Genomic DNA, 19,259 nt, shown 5'->3' on the forward strand with positions numbered 1-19,259 from the left:
ACAAGCTCTGTAGGGTGGCTGGCGCTGAGAGCTCGGAGTAGAACCGCTTCTCCTCCACATCAAAAGGAGCCAGTTGAGGTGGACTCCTGAGGTGGACTGAGGTGCACTAATAAAAATAAAAGTATGAAGCAAAGTACTAAAGAAAACTTAAGGCAGGGTGTACCCTCGGTAGGTCCCCAATCTGTAGGAGGGCCACTGTGAACCACACAATCCTGATTTGAAAGTGTCTGTGTTGGCAGTATGAACCACAAACACCATTCTAAACACCCACATCCAGAACTTGCATCACAAAACAAATCATATGTTCGTGTACTGAAAACATTGAAAAAGAAGAGAGAAAGACAAAGTGCACTTCTGAAACTTGGGTGAAAGCCACTTGTCTAGCCTAACTCTTGGTTCGGTGAGCAGGACACCGTTGTGTTGGAAAAGCTGGACAGGTTTATTTTACCTCCTGCACACAATGCAAGACAATGGTTGTGTCCTAATTCCGTCCCTACTCCCTAACTACAAAAAAATGATATACTGCAGTGCAGGACTATCTAGTGCCCTCAATTTTAAAAGCAATTCCGACACCATACTCACTACTTTTTTTTAAATGGTATCAACGATTTCTTTGAGTAAAAAACTAATATTTATGAACATTTTACAAAGACTATTTTTGAATCCACTGTGTTCTTGGAAATGATAATTTGGATGATTTATTTCAAATAATTTTTTTTTTTTGCATTTGATCTGTAATTGCCTATCTAGCGAGCATCAACGCACAATTGTTTTTCATAAAGACTTCTGAGAAATTTTTCGGGCACTGGATATTGGAATTTTAGATTCAGACAGCTCTAGAGAATGGCGAACAGACTATAAAGTGCATCAAGTAGTGATAAGTAAAGGAATTTGGATACAACCAACATCAGCTTTTCAAACAGGGTACAAAACCCTTTGAGACCAGTTGTGTAGGACTGTCACATAGGAAACATGGGTTTCCTTCCCAGGGCTGCAATGAGTAAAAAAATCCAGTGTGGGTCCTTAGGCAGGACCCAATCTGGGTCTTCCTGTGCCTTGAAAATAAAACTCTCTGCCAAAAAACCTGTGCGAATCAGCGAAAGCTGCTTTGCCTTGATGACCCCTGACAGGATTAGCCGAAAGGTGTGCAACAACAAATGATCAGCTGCTTGTTGGTTGTAGGGATAGCTACAACAAACACTGCCCCCTCGCCCCAAACAATGCTCTGTCTTGATTTTCTTCTGTTTCATTTTCTTTCTTTTTTTATGGTGACATGGAACGTTATTTGCCAACAATAGCTGAGGTAAATTGTATGATTTGCCATTTTTCTTAATTATTGGTGGAGCAGCTGTTTTTTTTCTACAGCTGTCAACTCAACAGTCACTTATTTCAATATCAGTTCTTTTCTTTTTTGTTGTAAATACCAATTCTTTTTTTCCATTTTCTAACTTCTTTTTTTAACAAGCCACCTAGTGACTGCTAGTTGAACTGACCCAGCTCCAGTTAAAGTCATTTCCAAACATGCTTCAATCTGGAAGTCAAACCGTTATCCCTTGTTTGTTACCTCTTCAGAGCTAATGCTCTACAACAGAACAATTGAATTTCAGGGACTTCAAAGAAGAGCAGAATGCGCACCTACCCAGGACCTGAGCGGACACTCAGGTCAGCTCCTCAGGTACTTCTGAAGTGTTTGTCAGACCAAAGATAAACAGTTTTTTTTGGTTGCCAAATTGTGCTGAGCTCCCCTAGCACATTAATCTGGCATCTTCACTTTCTGTGTTTGAGCAGCATCGTCGCCTCTTTTTTTCTGCCACTGACACAATGTAATGAAAGGAATAACTGCTTATAAATTATAAAGTTGGATTGGAGCCTTTGAAACCTACCTATTCAAACCAATGGTTTTCTACGTTTTTAACTTAAATGTTGTGCTGTAACCAAGAAAAAAAATCATAGATTCATAGCACCACCAGAGCTCTAAAACAAAACTGTTAAGTGTTAATAAGTTCCCTTAGACATCTCCTAATTTTTTCATCCTGTTACTATGTTCATATCTACTGTATGTTTATATCTATTCATCAATTTCCTCACTGTGGCCATCATTTCAAGTGGAAAAATATTTATTTCAGACAAGTAAAAATGTATGTAGAACAGCAAAATAAGACAAAATTGTATCAACAACAGAAGGGAGTGAGAAGAAGAAAAATCTTATAAACTCTCACCCCGTACCTTATGTCATTATATTCCTTAACTCAGTACTCCCACCATCAAAGTTCAGTGCCCTAGCTAAGAGTACATTCAGTTACAGTTGCACATGTACACACATGTAATACTCATTTCCAAAAACAACCAAATGAATAACGCAATCTCTATTCATAAGTTTTTAAATTTTCACATGCTAATGTTCTGTTTTGCTTTGTATATGTACATATTTATCAATAATCATATTTCTGTATTTCCTAAACTCTTTTATGTATGGACATTGTTTTAAGCTTTTACTGTCATTTGAATTACTATAAATGTCTGTCATTATTTCCCAACTGTCCTGACCATTATTGTAGTTTGATTTTTTAAATCATACATCAGTGCCACATCAGCGATTAATACATTTTGTATATCTATCACTTTTGCTTATAATTATGTTATAGTAATAAAAAAACTGCAGTTGAAAATTTTATTTTAGAATAATTTCATAAAAAAATATTGAAACACATGAAATATTGAGTTTAATAGTTAAACTTCCCCTCAAACTTTGCCATAAAATGCAAGTTTTTAATTTTATTTCCAGTGTTCCACCAATCTTATTATACACTTCACTGTCTTGTTGCGGAAACGATCTGTCTTTCCACAGGAATATTCACTAATCTTCTCCGGGACAATGCTTTAAAATTGGATCTTGTAAATGGTTGTTCAGTTTTTTCACCCTCTAAATGACAAATGACAATTATAAGAACAAAGATGCATAAAGGCAATATATGGGGGAGGGGGGATTACCAATAAAAGGATCAGTAATATGTGTTTCACACAGCTTCGTAATCTTTGTCAATGATTATATATATATATATATATATATATATATATATATATATATATATATATATATATATATATATATATATATATATATATATATATATATATATATATATATATATATATATATATATATATATATATATATATATATATATTGCCTCAAAAATGGGAGAGGGGGGTCCCCTTTGTTGCTCCGCCCCTGCAGATCATTAAATAAAGGTTGCGTCAACATGGAGGATCCAACAAACATGGGTGGTGAGAAAATATGCAGTTTTTATAATGACGTTAACGTTGCTCTTCCTCAACTTTAATACACTGTGGTAAAATCCTGTCAACTTCATGAGATGAATTCAAAAGCAGAATACAAGTCAAATCAAATCAAACTTTATTTATATAGCACTTTACCTACGAAAGCAGAAGACAAAGTGCTTGACATTAAAACAAAACAAAATAAATAATATAAAAACAAGCACGAAAATTAAAATAGAGTCTTAAAGTCAGTTTTGAAGTTAGGACAACCACATGCATGTCGTTGTACGCACTACAAAAGCCTTATGAGAAAACGTGGACAATTATCAATTGTGGGCTACAGGGTTGCATTTCTATATATCTGGGTTGTCATTGTCAAATTAAGTGAAACAGTGCAGCTCACTCTTTAAACTTAAAGTAGCATTCAAATACATGCATTTGGTGAATAAAATGGCCATATTATACAGTTTTTAAGAAGTCAAAGCCAGAAGTTAAGTTTGAACGGTAGATTTATTATTGTGTCACAACCTTTTTGAAGGTAGTTTCTTAAACTTGTATACAGTAGGGCTCCCTACCTATATAAGAGTATTCCAGATTCACTCTGGCTGAATATTAGGGTTTTCTTAATCGTAAACTCAAGATGACCATAAAGCTTAACACTTTAAAGGAGTTAGATTACTTTTCACAGTAACTGGGACTCTGGATAGAATCTCACCTGACTATAGTGTGCACTCTCTTTGTTTTTAACTCTGTGGTCCAAAAACATTTTTACAACTTTCACAAATCATTATCTCAAAAAAAAAAAGCTTTTATTAGTCTTCATTGAATACAGAGATAGCTTTACTCGTGTATATTTCACACATAGCAAATCAAAGTGAACAAAGTGACAGATGCTGTAAAGAAGACGGTGGATTTTGGAGCAAAATTCATTTTTTAATTACAAAAGAAAAAAAAGACAGAAAAACCATAAATCGTTCTAAAACTTCTTAAGAAAAAAATTAAAAACTGGTGGTTTGTGTAACCGAGCTGCTGCTGGTTACACACTGAATGAGTATTGACTGATTTTTCTTTAAATAATAGCTAAAGGAGACAAAAAACCAAAACAAAAATAGAAGTAAAATGAGAATACCACAAGATGTGTTTGGACTCTGTGGTCTGAGTAAGAACACAGCTGTGTTCTAAGATTCACATAAGTACTTACATTTGAATATATGCAGCCGCTGTAAATATAAAAAGATTAAGCGAGCAAAATACAAATACACCAGGACAAATTTTCCTTGTAAAGTTATCGTCCTATGTATTTACAATACTTTAAAACTTAAATTGTGTACAGTTAAATTAAAAAAGCAATATTTTATGGAAAAAATATGATACTGGTATGGTAACGCCAGCTTACTATAATTCCTACACCAAAATTCATGAGTCTAAGATGTCTAGGAGAATAGGCAGATAATCTAACAGTTGAGGGAGGGCAAAAGTGGTGAAATGACTTATTTGAAGTCTACATAAAGACAATTTTCTTTAATACTGAAAGCAGGAAAACTTATTTGGTCATTCTTATGCTGAGTTGCTTTTGTCCTTGGACAAAAGCATACATTGACAGCAAAATATGAGCAAAGTCCGTTCACAGGTCCACATAATGTATTCGTTTGTTTTTATTATTATACAATTAGACAGCTCCGAAGAATGTTACATTCCTTACAGGGTACAAGTGCACAAACAAACGAGGAGCACAGCTTGTAGTGTGAACTTCTGACTCCTCTTTTAAAGTGAAGTTCGTCATACAATTTGAATCGGTGAAACTGTCACATCGCTGCTTTTTGATCAATAGACTCGCTGATTGAAGCATGTCTGAAACAGATGATAGCTGATTATCAGACTTAAAGCCCCAGGATCCATTTGCGATGCTGGCATCTCAAGCACCTCATGTTCATCCTCTGAAGAAGGTGAGACAACCCATTAAGTGAAAGGCATAAACACTCAACTCTGAGGATCTGGTTGTTGACGATGTCCCCCGTCCAGCCCACCTGACTGCAACAGACTGTGGGTTTTGTACAAGACAACTCAAGTCCTAAGGTGGAACATTGAGAAAGAAAAGACAAAAGAAAGTAAGACCAAACATCAGATGGTAATTTTGTAATACAGCAGCAGAATTTTAATTAAATAACACAGTGAACATTTTAATAAGTTTATTTTTCATGTTAGCTTTTGATCTTTATGAAAGAAAAATAATAATAAATTACAGTGGCAATTACGAGGCAGAATATTGTCCGCACATAGTGTTTAAAAGATTTTATAAAGCCAATTTAAAGTAAAAGTCGTAGAATGACATAACAACACCTCTGATATCTTAGATTAGAAATCCCTTATAGGGACTGTTTTTAATATTTACATTTTTAGGGGGGTTAATGTTGAAGGAAGCACTGAACTGAAGCAGTGGACATTACACAGTCTCTTGCAGTTTTGCACATTTGTGCCCCCTGCGTGTAAATTTTTGCTATTCTCAAATGATCCTTAATAAATTAAAGTCATTTTGTTTAACTCATAATCTTATGGCAAGTACATTCTTTCTGGATTCATGGAGTGGTTAGATCCATGAATACAATTAATAAATCTTTTGGTAAGATAATATATTTGAAAATTGAAAAAAGAATTTGAAAAATTCTAATCCAAGTTTTTCCGGTTTTGTTTATCTGCTTCTGTATTTACGGATATTGATTAAATGTTGCCCACAAAAAGTGAACATTTGTCCCAGCAGAGTTGAGAATCTCATTGTGTTTGGGGACAACATGACAGCAGGGATGGATACATGGGTGAAGAGAAACAACTGCTCCACCTAATTTTACTGATTTTTTTTACTTTTTATGAAGATTGGTGCCTCTTTTTAGATTGTTCATTTTGACATAAGTTTTAGGTGACATCATGTTTGTTTTGTGGTCTGGTTTTCTGTTTCACCTCAGTCACTGTTAGACCAGGTATCAGTTTTAATCCTCCTTTAGATTTTGTTGCCCCTCCTCAAATTTAAGGTTTTGGTTGTTTTTTTGTTTTGTTTTTAAGTTTTTATAATGTTCAGTTCCCTGTATTGGGCCTTTTTTGTTTTCCTTTAGTTAAGTTTTATTCATGTTTATGTCATGTTTACATTTAATTTGTTTCATCGCCGTATTAATCTAAAGTAGTTTTTGCTTGCTGCAAACATGACTTTTTACTGCATTAAGATTTTTTAAGCTACCATTCTGATACATTTACAATTGCATCTGTTATTTAAAAGAAAACAATAAAATTAATACAGATGAAGGAACAAAGTCAGAGAATTAAAAGAATTATAGTGATACATGTGCAGCTTTCCCCCAGTGCATCCTCAGTTCTCACCGCCTTCTGTCTACTTGCCTTTTACAATTGTATGTTGAATAAATATAATACAAAAAATCTTCACATCCATTGATGAAAACTCAAAATACAATTCCATAACTTTTCCACTTAATTTAATTTTGTCAATATCTACACAGGAACAATAAAAAATCTCAAAAAATTAAATTCTCAGTTTAACACTTCAAAATTGTTAAATTAAATCAAGATAAACTGACATTTTGTTGCCCATGTTTAGATATGATTGCAAATGCAAAAGAGGGGAAGAAAAAGGAGTTCAAGAGTTCGGCTCCAGGCACATTTATTTGTTAATAGCACTCAACAAGCTTTTTGTTTTTGAATTGTCTGTGGCAATACCCTGTTGTTGTCTCTCAGAGAACAGATGAAACCTTTATTGTCAGGATATGAGTTAGTAATCCATACAGACCCAAATCTTGTGTTACATAAATGTGTAATTATGTCAAAAAAGAATTGTACAGTGATTCATGATCATTAATCCAGTCCTTAAAGATGACACAAAAAGACAGAATGGGTTTCTGCAGTATTTTTATTACTGAAATCTATCATGCAGTTGGTTTGTTGACATTTTCCTTTGACTGAGCTTTGCTGGCTTCACCTGGTCATCTCATCTTTCTGCTTACTCTGCTATTTGCGTAATCTCAACATTCAGCGGAGTCAAGAACCTTGACGCTCGCTCCTGCCCAAAGATGACACTGAACTGGCTCCTGTTCTTCTGCAGCACTTTAAACCTGCCTGCATCAAACTAAAACTGCACCATCAACGGCTTTCTCAGCAAAACTGTGTGCTTAGTTCTGTTCAAACACAAAATAGACAGTTTTCCTCACTTCAGTTCAGACATGTTTCTACAACTTTCAAAAACATGGTTGCAGATTTTTCTTTGCCAATTTCAAGAGTTTGAATAAATCAATATTTTCTCCAAAAGTTTGTGCTCCAAATGTAATCAACTCTTTTTTTCTTTTTTTTCCAACTGTGTTTTTCTGCATGCAAATCAGCTGACAGGATAATGAAGCTGGAATCATGACCTCTGAGTGAGTAGCTGGAAGACTAATTGTGTGACCACTCAAACAACACTGTCAAAATGTGAATATGTGTGATTTATTTAAATTATTCAAATGATTCATGTTGACAGCTGCAAAAAAAAAATCATCCCAATGCATTTGCATTTCTGCATGAGAAATACTTTGACTAACACTGTGTGGTTGCGTTTGTTCATGAAGATGCGTATGCAAACCTGTGTGTGTGTGCTGTCCTCATCCAATCTGAACTCAAAGATGTTTTTTTTTATTACAATTTATGGTAAAGACACTGAAGAATATTTATTTGAAAAAGACTTATGCAGTAAAACACGTTCCGCTAAATTTTCAAATAAATATACTGTTGGATATTTCTTTTGAAATAAGCAATTTAGCTATGAACTTTTGCTTTGGAAATGAAAAAAAAAGACTCAAAACAAACCCAAGATTTTCACTGGTAAATGTTCACAACATAGGAAACGGTGAGGACACTCAGACTTGCTGCAGGAATTCCTTCTGTTTCTTCCACCTCTTCTTGAAGCCATATGCAGGCTGTGGTTCTTCTGCTCAGTTTCAAGCACAGATGCTGGAGTTTTTGTCAGACGCCTCCCAGCTCTTCAGGTTCTTGTCATGCAGGCGGACCGTTGATGTGAACCACTTGCACAATATTTGAAAACTGTCTGTTCCACTAAGAAAACTGGAAGGTCTCTTGAGTTAATTTGCTCTCCTTTGTGCACTCAAACATAATCTAACAAATAAAGGAGTGCAATGTGCTTATCCATCTTGAAATATGGTAAATATTCTTAAATAATCGTTCCACTGAAATAATTGTCCGTGTTTGCGGGTATTTTTTTCTTTACCATTCATAAATGATTTGCTGTCAGAAACTTTCCCATTTTCAGCCATGGTTCCTTCTTACTTTACAAACCCTTTTCTTTCATGTTCAGCGTCTCTGCCCTCACAGATGATGCTATATTCAGCCCAAGGAGGCCCCCTGCAGGTGTGAGCTCACTGATGCTGGTCCCATTTGGCGCAGAAAGATGGTGGTTGGTATAACTTTTACGTCATTTGACCCATTTTGCAAACTTTAACTTTTGAGATGTTGGCTGAATATTCCTCAGCTAGGAATGCAAGTTTACTGGCTGAAGTGATAAACTTTAAGAAGATTTGGGTGAGTAACACTAATCTAAATTTTGTTTAAGGTATTGTAAGTATCCTTAGACGGCATATTTTTTATGACTGTATGGCTTTCTCCCCCCAAAGAATTTTGTTTTTTTCCCCTGGACATTTATATACATTTTATTTAATCTTATTTGACATTCGGCAAAAATATTTAGGGGGGAAACAGAGTCGCCTTTTTTGCGTGATATAGAATGAAGTTATTTTTTTTTCTCAACTAGTGATTAAATGAGGAGGGTAGTTGTCTGCCTATCCTCTTGCGCCACACCGTGGAGCAATCCGGATATTTCTTTCCTCCATAACGGGGTGTGAGATAAAACTGCATTAATTGCTTGGTGAAATGTTTACTTCCTGTCTGTTTTGTTTTGAAGAGCGATATGATTATGCTCTCAAGATTCATAACAATGTCATAAACCGCAATCAAGCACTTATAAGACAGTCAAGTTTGCCGCCACGCGCGTTCATTAAAGAGGAGGAAAAGCGCGTTGCTTTCATCTACTGGAATTTAGTCGTCATAATTCTAGGTGATGGAATCGGATGAAGCTGGAAGACATTTGCAGGAAACGGCACACCGCTTACGCAGACCTTTGCTTCCATCTTGTGGCAGCCTGGTGCAACAGAGTCTGCCTCTTCTTCCTCCCCACCCCCAGCCACCCTATATTTAATATCTTCACTGTGGCGAATCTAATCTGGATCTACTTTAGGGCAATAAAACCCAGTCAGCTTCCTTAAAATAAGAAGCGGCGCTTATTATGGCTTTGAAATCCTCGTTTATTTGCCGATTCGCACAATAGAAAGATTATTCATGTCGAGGTTCAAATGGGCAAGATGCTGAAGATCCACTGTGTCCCAAGTTCATGTTTCCTCAAGTATTTTATTCCGAGCTATGTAACTGCGTTATGCACGCAGGTTACAGCGCAGCAACAGACTTTGTCTTAAGGCAGTCAAAAAGCAATTTCCGAGGAATCTGACCCCGTTCCAGCTCTGGGGAAGGCGTTGAGTTATTTTCTGACGCGTAATGACAAAGTGGGACTCGCAGTGAATATTGTTTCCCCTCAGATTCAGGGAGAAAAAGCATTGTACTTAGCCAAAGTTTACGTTTTGTTTCTCTATCAATGGAAATAGAGGAGAACATGTCATGTTGAAGGAATTCAAATATTGGTGAAATCCACTGATGTAACATTTTTACGAATAAATGTGTAATTTGGCGAATAAATGTCAACACATAATATTAATGACATAAAGATTGAATGAAAACATATGTAATAGCCTATTTAATGCATATTGGGACATTTTATTTTGGCGCATTCATTCCAACACCTGCCGATGCGCACATTTTTATTTCTTGATGAACCTCTGCTCCCGCTGGATCGAAGAAAAATCAAATTCAAATTTACATTTTCTCTATAATTCCACCCGTCCTCCTTTTATTAAATTTTTTTTTATTGCAATGCTTGGCCCTTTTGAAAGCACAATACCATTTTCACGTGGAAGTCCTCAATCCGGAAAAAGGGTCAAATATGTTTCCATGTGCTCATTTCAGATTTCCTGCGCCCGCAACGCAAACACGAAAGAAGTCTGGAATTAAAAATAGCTTTTACGCTCCAACCAGAAACCTTTTTTTAGTCAGACAATAATCAGCCTTTCACTCTCTAGAAAGACTGAGGGGGGTAGAAGGAAGAGAGAAATAAGAAGGCTGTTGTTGGCATAGCTCTATCAAGGAAGAAGGACTGCCTGTTGTATGTGAATGGGGCTTCTTCTCTTTTTCTGACCAGAATAGATATCGCTCGAATTTTTAATTCGTTTTTCTTTGAGAGACAACAATGCTTTATTTGAAAGCTTGATACAATTTGGGGTTTGTAAAAGATCCCTTTTCTCCTTTTCCGAGCCCAGCTGCCCATATGGGACACAACGTGTGCAGCAAAAGATCACAATGGCACCAAGTGACAGGCGGGACAAAAAGCCCAAGGATGCATCTCCCTGACTCTGAACAGCACCGAGGAACTCTGTCTATCCACTCTGTCTGCATCCTCACTGCTGCTGCTCGTTAACATGCACGACTTACATCTCCAACAGACGCATTGTTTTCCCCTCATAGTGTTTCAGGAAGATGCGATAAATCTTTATTTGTACCTTTTTTTTCCTTACAAAACAAATAATTTTATTTTATTATTTTCCCGAAAAACTTTTTAATGTATTTTTATGTTGGCTTTTAACAGCTCATGTCATATTGGCGGCACCCTCCACCCCGGGTTCCCATCATAAACGAGACGCGCCGCAGAAACGTGTCCGCCGCATCTTTTGTCCTTTACCCCCTCTAAAGAAAGAAAAAAAATATGACAAAGTAGCTAAATTTGTTTGACCTACAAGCTCAACTGGTGTTCTGTGACAAAGCATTCCTGACAGGGACAAATTGAGTCTGTATCCGTCCACAAAAGCCAGTAGCCCCCTGAGACCGAATTCTGTAAATAATTAGCAAATCTACCCAATTTAGCTGTTTGTTCAGTGATGATAGGGGCGACTCTAGCATCTGCTGTGAGAATTCTGTCCCGGGACAAACAGAATGCATAGATTTCCTTTCTTTTCTCGAGCGGGGTTATCATATTTACTCAAGATATTGAAGGAGTCCGATAATGCGCACCGCGCTCAATGAATCACCGAGTAGCAGTTTTTGCGTAAATTGTTTTTGTTGCTAAAAAAGGAACACGTGTCTAAGATTTTTGTACACTTTTCAACTTTTTTTATTTGATGATATCATGATAAATAACTTCATTATAACACTTGACCGTTTAGTTTTACTTACGAGCTCTTTGTGTGTTAAAACCTCCGTCCTTATTTTGGCGCTTAATAAGAAAAGAAAACATTTATTGCATTAAGCGATGCTTTTCCTCAGCAGTCCACTTTGCAGCCGGGGCCGGGAGTGCTGACAAAAAGGAGTGCTTTTGACTCAAAAGCTTCTTATGTGGAGAAGCCCACTCATATTAAGTGAGTGGATTTTAGTCCCATTTCACAAGTGACTTTGGGCTCTTTATTGGTGATGTGTTTGGACTGGGAAAAATATTCTCCGGATTAAATTTGATTCGAAAGAAAAGACTCAAGTACACGTTTGGTGTTTGGCTGTGCGCTATACCTGAATGGATTTTTCATCCAAATAAAGAGACTTTAAAATCATTGTTTGTATTGTTTGTTACAAACAGTAGCCTATTTTATTAAATGTAACCCCAGTCATTTTTAGTCATTGCTTTTAAACAAAGATTTAACATGTTGGCAGAAAATATGTATATTTTTTATTAATTCCCTTTTTATTTTTCACAAATTAGATAGAGAACAGAGTTCCCGGTCTCTGAACCACCTGCTTGAATATATTTGCAAGAAATAAAAACAAATGGGAAAAAAGAGTTGAAAATTTGCCAGTTTTTTATTCATGGCCATAAATATTTTTTTTCGGTCCATAAAAGAAGCAAGAAATTAAAATTTCTATAATTATAAAGTGGTACGTACGTGCTGATAATAACACGAAGGATCAAAATAAAATAAAATTTAAAAAAAAAGAGGAAACATCTCTACAACCAACACACAACATACTTTACAAAAAAAAATGTTCACAAGAAGAGCATTGACATTTAGAATAAAATCTATGTGGGAGAGGTTTGGACCCAGTTCTCTTAACGAAAACATGTAAACACGGCGCACACATGCCCCGAATAAAAATGGTAGTATATATATGAGTCAAGCTGCAAAAATGAAAAGTCTTTTTGTTTTTGTAAGTTTTTTCTTTTCTTTCTTTGCATTGTGGTGAACCTCCCTACCGTATCACAACGACAAGTCTCTATCATGTCTCTCACCAAGTCCACTGTTGCGTCTGCACCAAGTGATGTGCTGTGGGGAACTGTGGCGTGGCCGCGGCGCTGTACTGCGCGTTATACTGCATGTGTTGGAGCGACTGGGCACTATACGCCGAGAAAGGGATCCCGGCCTGAAAAGTGGCCGCCAAGTCCTGAGCTTTAAGAGTGTGACAAGGCTTTCCATCCCTGACTAAGACGGGCACGGCCACCCGCCTGGGAGAAGGGAGATGGGTCACTTCCATACCTTTCTCAGCCCGGGCTCTCTTCATCTTATACCGGTGGTTCTGGAACCAGATCTTCACTTGGGTTGGGGTGAGGCGAATCAAGCTGGCCAGGTGCTCCCTCTCCGGCGCTGACAGGTACCTCTGCTGCCGGAAGCGGCGCTCCAGCTCGTATGTTTGTGCCTTGGAAAACAACACCCTTCTTTTCCGTTTTTTGCCGGAGTCGCTGCCGCCACTGCTGGAAGTTTCCTTGTCATTGTCCGGCGACTCGTCGTCCGCGGACGGCTCCGGGGACTTGGCTGAGTCCTGCGCGCTGGCGGATAGACCGTGCACTGCGGCAAGAAACGGGAGAAAGACTGTCAAAACGTTACGCTGCGAAGTTCTGAAAGACATTTTTCACAAACACGAGCCACCAAATCCATGCAGTTACAATAAACTGTGTCACTGCAACAAACATGCGTAAAAGCACAAAACGAGCACAATACAAGCCTTGGATTATTTTGGAGCAACTCAGGGTTTAATTTGAGTGAGTGAAAATTCCTAACTAACATTAATTATACTTCACCTCCTCACAAGTGAGTGAGTGATGCACTTAAAGTTTTTTTTTTTAATCCACAAACCATGCAATCAAATTTCACAGTAGTTTGTGGATCCGATTAACTTGCAGCCTCCTTGTTTTTCTGCGGTGTTTTATCGATTGGATTCTTGCAAAGTGCAGTGATCCTGAACCTTTTTGCAGAGCAATAAAAGCTCCGAGACGACCCGTGCGCGGAGCATTAGGATAAACAGAGCGCCAGGGCGTCTTAAAGGCGCAAAAAAGATGCTGCATGTAACCGATTGAGAATGAATAACAGCAAAAAGAAGCAAATGCTTTTCACAGATATCACTATCAGCAAAAATCAGCAACAGTTACTCTACTTACATGAATACTGAATACTGTCCGTAGTAGCAAGCCATCGTGTGTAAGGATTGTCACTACTGTCATAAAAGGGGTTCTTTAAAGGCAGGTTTTGAACGTTTTCTAGAGGACTTTGCACCAAAACTCCAGTGGTTTTTGTCGTGGACGTGGTGTCCGATCCCTCCGTGTCCTCCTCCGCTCCGGTGATAGATCCCTCTTCATCGTTCGTGTCGGGAAGGTCCAAAATGTCCTTTACAGAAAAGCCCGTCTTTGTGTTGGTCAACGACATATTCTGGTGAAGGGGGAGGGAAAATATGCAGGCAAAAGTTGCTGCACCACCTTTTTGGACAATCCGCTGTGGTGAAAACAAACAAACAAGACGAAGAAAAAGCAGAGGCGATCTTTTTTTTTTTCTTTCAGCAAGGAAAAAAAAAACACGTAGGACGTGCAAGTGTCGCTCTACGCTGAAGTACAGTCAAAGCAGCCACTGTGGGTAACCATTGCCTAAGCAAGGAGCTGTGGATTCAGTCTGGATAAGTCCAGGAAGGATGCCAAAGTGGCTGAAGTGCTATATGTGGCTCATGGATACTCTGCTACTGCTGGGTGCTACGGGGAAATAAGCCATTACCTTGTCCGATCAGTCCATATAAGGTTGGTCTCAACACATGAACCTGCAGTGAAAAAGCATTCAAAAACGAGAAAGGTTGGCCACGTGTGGGCGGGTCTTGGGAGTCAAGTGGATGAAGACAGTGTTTGCAGATGTGAAATTGTGGGTTTTGGGGAGATCCGAGCCTCTACCATTGGTGCTTCAGAGCATGATGAGTGGTATAACGTGTCAATTAATTACAAAGACGGGGAGGGCCTTTTTTACACCCTATTTACATACAAAGAACCTCCAAGTAGCTTTATACTCGAAATGCGCGTTTTAACAAATTGATGCTGCTGTCTTTTACTGTTCTTTCAGAAATGAACATTTTGTCGAGGTTTTTGAGTTGATATTATTTGATGGAAAGCGTGACGTGTTTTGATCAAATGTTCTTGGATAATTTATGTAAACCTTTTGTGCAAATATTTTTGCCAAGGATTAGAGACAAGAGGTTGTGTTGCAACAGAAGCAGCAATGTTTGTTATGAAACGATGAGAAGCATTTAGGACAAAAGGTCCACCTAAATGTGACACCCAAATTAATAATAATAAAATTAATAGATAAAGTGGTGTTAAAAAAAAACATGTATGATCCAACCTTTTATAGACAACAAAATATTTATACATATTTTTCTTGACTAAATCTCCCTGTCCAATCGTGCCAGCGCCGTCCAATATTTGTTTTCTGCTTGTGTGGAGCCCTCTTTAAAGTGCTCAGTCCGAGTATCATTGTTGCTTACTTTATTTTCTTTTCCTTCAAGCCTTTCCCTTTCACTCTCCTCCCTCTGTCTCCCATCCAGTATGTGATGTGGGTGACAATGTTTCACGTTTTTTAGCAAGTCCTCTGCGCATCCTGGGTGGTCGGACCCGGGCAAACACAAATACAAACCGATTGCTAAGCTGCACACAATAGGGGAAATGTAGACAAATGTCCGGCTCCTGTTGGAAGCTTTTGTCCGGCCGCAGTTTTTGCATTTATTTCAGGGGCCAAATAATGGATGATTGACGCCCTGCGCACAATGCTTTCTAACTGTTTGGAATAAATCAGAGGTTGTTCCTAGTTGTCATGGCATTCAACTGCTTTCAATGGACTATCTCTTCATTCAAATCCAGGATCCTTCCACAATATTAAGAAAACTCGTCCATCCATCTCAACACAAACACCCATGTTTGCACCAGCACCAAAGTTTTTAAGTGAAACACATCATAAAATAATTTTAAAAAATACTAAACATTTTTTGGGGGAATGACATATCTTTAAATTATTTGTTTGTTGCTGTTGTTTTTTACTTATATACTCATATAATTACTTAATTAGTTATACTTATGTTATACAAGTATTATATATATATATATATATATATATATATATATATATATATATATATATATATATATATATATATATATATATATATATATATATATATATATATATATATATATATATATATATATATATATATATATTCATATACGTAAATATATATATTACTTATATATAATAATATTAATGATAATATATATATGTATAATTTCTTTTTTTGTTAGGCTATTTTTAAACAAGTTTAAGGAGGACGTTTTTGCGCAAATAAAGGTGCACCTGGCTCACAGGCCTGAGGTAAATATTGCACCAAATTGGCAGAATTAATCACAAGTCTCGACATCCCACAAAGGCTCCATTGAACTATGCAGAATCCGACGCCAAACCTGGAGCTGAGCCCGAGCCTCTATAAGGGAGAGAGGGGTTACTGACCTGATCCACCAAGTAACGCTGCGCAGCCAAATCCGGCGTGTGAAGGGACACGCAAGTCTAAGAGAGCTTTACAATCACGCAGGAATGGCCTGAGCAGCAACCTCCAAGCACAGAAAACTCACACGTGGCCCATGCAGAATTATTTCGCAGAGATTTATTTCATGCATTAAAAAGAAAGAAATTCGTGGAGACACATCTGGGTCCATATTTGGCCACGCGGGGTTATAAGCAGTCGCTCTTTTTTTTTCTTTGCCTCGCTTTAGCGGCGGCTGGCACAGTGACAAGGTGGGAGTCACAGTGAGGTTTGGTGATGGCGCACGGGGAGCGCACCACGCTGGAGACTGCGGTCAGTCGCTGGGGTTATACTGTTTGATCAATTGAGCTGAGGGTTTCGGGAAGAAGAGGTAAATGTGCGCCGGCTGAGTGGACGTACTCCACTTGGAGAGCCTATCGCTCTGTGTTTACCTGTTTACTTTCACAGGGAGTTCAAACAGGCCGCTCGCCTTCTCAGCGCAGTGGACGCGCAAAACCGGACGGAACCAATGACGGAACACCGGAATTCAAGATGCGCGCAGACTCAATATATTTATTTTCATCAAATAAATATGTTTAACTAATTTATTTACATGATTTTATTATTTTTGGGGGGGAGGGACGTATATCTTAACAGAAAATTGGTTTAAAAATAAAACCCTCAACTAAATCTGGAAGCCAATAATGTTATTGTTTCTGTCTCTAACGTACGGTGTGAAAACGCAGAAGTTGTTGTAATGAAGGGCCTCCGAGCTGCAGATGCATCAGGATTTAGAGGACAATGAGGGGCGCGGAGCTGCTGCATCCTATCAGCCGCTTGTTTGAGTGCAGCTGACATTAAATCTTCAGCTCTGACTCCACTGCTACAGGGATATTCCTCACCGGCTTTGCTCGAATGACCTTTGCGCGGAGGGGTCTAACCTTTTTTTATTTGATCATTGCTGCTATAATTATGGAATCAGCAACAACTTCAGTTTAAAAAAAATAAATTATTATAAGCTCAAAGCTTCAGAACTGACTGCTTGATTATGGAAGCTGCTTTTTCTGGCTCAATCAAACACAAATAATTAATTTTTGGATAAAAAAAGCCCCTCCCGATTAATTAGTATCCTCCTAAAAATGCATGCCCACGATTGTTCCCAAACAAGTATAGAAAGAGATTTTTATAGGCCAATTCTTGATTAAATAAATCTTTGTATTCAAAGCGCAAATGCCGCAGGAGAATCCATAATAATGTTGATCACAGCCTTGCTTTAATCGCTGACTTTCAGCGCGTGCAGATGCCTGAGGCCGGGAGTCAGTCTTTGATAAAGGTAACCCCACCCGCCTCAGGGCACCCGTGATAAATGTACAGAGTGACAAGACCGATTTCCTCCCTCTATGATTAAAAGCCAATATATTATAAGCAGGTAAAGCCAGGTCCAGTTTAAGCCATGGCCTGGGGGGGTTCCGCTTGAGGGAAGATTTTTCTCTTCTTTTTTCAGAAATCTAACAATCGGTCTCCCATGGGCAGAAAATATATAAATAAATCTTTTTTCTCCCTTTTCTTTAACGATTAAACATGTCACGGTCAGATTAAAGCCATGCCTTGAGGAAATGCCTTCATTTGTTAAACCACCAGTATATTTGTATCGTGGATTTCACGCCACGCTGCGCTATTAGCCTTAATCGTTTCCCTGCGTAGGAAGAATTGTTAAAAAGGGGGGTTTATTATTTTTTAATCACTTCCCATTTCAGCACTGCGCTGACACGGGCGGGGAGGTGGGACAAATGGCTTCTTTCTGTGTAATAAAGAAAGGGCAACTATTACTCGTTACAGCGCAAACTGGATGGCACGAATGGATGAAGATTAATACAAGCGGGTATCTTGTCCGCGGGAAGATCTGACGTGGCCCTCTGTGGAAGTCACAAGTACAGAGAGCCTTGACAGCGGTCAACATCTGTAGAGCTCTAGCAGTCTCTGGCGGCTAAATTAAGAAACAACACAGCGCGAACTCAATCAGGTAACTTTTTTAAAGTCTCGAAACCGAAATAATGGGAAATATTTTGACTTATTTTTGCTCCATCGTATAATGATACATCTGTTTCTTATATTATTATTTTCTTTTTTACTAATTTGTGTGCGCACAAGTGGACATTTCTGATCTGTAAAACATTCAAAACAACAAATCAAACGGTGCACGTCACTCTTTCAGCTTGAGATAAGCACCCTATTGCTCATCCAACCGTGTTCTGCTCAGGTGAGTGCGCAAACAAGCAACAGCTACTGTAGGCTGAATATGCACCGGCCTGCAAATACATCATCTTTTTCTTTATAAGGAAAAAATAAATCTAAATGAATAAATGAGTCAAAACGGGGTCATTCTGCAGTCAAGGACTACGGTGCACAATCGTGTAGGAAAAAAACAAAAAGATGGATTTATTAAGTTAAAAGAAAAAGAAGCAGAGAAAGAAATATGCAAAGTGCCTGGAGCATCCAGTGCGCTTACCTATTCTGGAAGGGGTCTGAATGGGTTGCCAACGTTAAGACAGCGCTCAGAGTTAATGAAATATCTCCAAATGGGAGTCAGGAGTGCGTGCAGAGATAAGCCTGATGTGGTTTATATACCCAGAAAGCAAGTGCTCTTCTTCTCATATTGTCAAAGTGCGTTTGCATAGCTGGCCAAGTGGCTCTGCTCTTGCTGACTCGCTAACATTGCATGGTGTTTGTTTTCCCCTTTGTATGACGTGAGACAAAATATTGGCCATATGTTCATCTGCAATAAATTGGTGTGGAGTGCAAACACAAGTCCCTGAGGCCGGTGCTCTGAGCCGCACAACTTGGTATCTCTCTGAGAGGATTTTTGGGGGGGATGTGGATACCTTCTGCACAATGTGGATGAAGGACAGTCCTGCAACGGCCAGTTTAAGAGATAATGATGCGCCTATATGGAGGAGCTGACGGTTGATCTTTATGCCGCCACCTATTATTCCTCACACGGGGGGCTGTCTAATAAATCG

The 19,259-nt window shown here is 38.2% G+C and overlaps 1 protein-coding gene across 6 annotated transcripts; it reads right to left on the reverse strand.

Moving 5' to 3' along the window:
* Window positions 1–3,401: 3,401 nt before the first annotated feature.
* nkx2.2a (NK2 homeobox 2a) lies at window positions 3,402–18,885 on the reverse strand. 6 transcript variants are annotated; one of them, XM_011490512.4, is made up of 3 exons: window positions 13,850–15,575; window positions 12,951–13,283; window positions 3,402–5,353 (listed from the first exon to the last, which is right to left on the reverse strand). In XM_011490512.4, the coding sequence occupies exons 1-3, from the start codon at window positions 14,112–14,114 to the stop codon at window positions 5,163–5,165; spliced, it is 789 nt and encodes a 262-aa protein (XP_011488814.1). In that variant the 5' UTR covers window positions 14,115–15,575; the 3' UTR covers window positions 3,402–5,162. The 6 variants fall into 6 exon arrangements, with proteins under 6 accessions (XP_011488814.1, XP_078796476.1, XP_078796474.1 ...); XM_078940350.1 differs by having other exon boundaries at window positions 12,951–13,259; window positions 13,850–15,534; XM_078940348.1 differs by lacking the exon at window positions 3,402–5,353 and adding an exon at window positions 18,749–18,885 and having other exon boundaries at window positions 12,261–13,283; window positions 13,850–14,180.
* Between the last annotated feature and the right edge of the window lie 374 nt (window positions 18,886–19,259).

The sequence above is a fragment of the Oryzias latipes genome, chromosome 22, assembly GCF_053564925.1.
Source record: "Oryzias latipes strain Hd-rR chromosome 22, Olatipes_Hd-rR_3.1".
In the NCBI taxonomy this organism is placed as follows: domain Eukaryota; kingdom Metazoa; phylum Chordata; class Actinopteri; order Beloniformes; family Adrianichthyidae; genus Oryzias; species Oryzias latipes.

Bases quoted from the DNA above. Each gene is read 5' to 3' on its own strand.
- nkx2.2a (XM_078940348.1), bottom strand. From the start codon at position 14,114: ATGTCGTTGACCAACACAAAGACGGGCTTTTCTGTAAAGGACATTTTG. The intron at 13,284-13,849 runs GTAAGTAGAGTA...ACGTTTTGACAG, and splicing joins GGACAGTATTCAGTATTCAT to TCTTTCTCCCGTTTCTTGCC.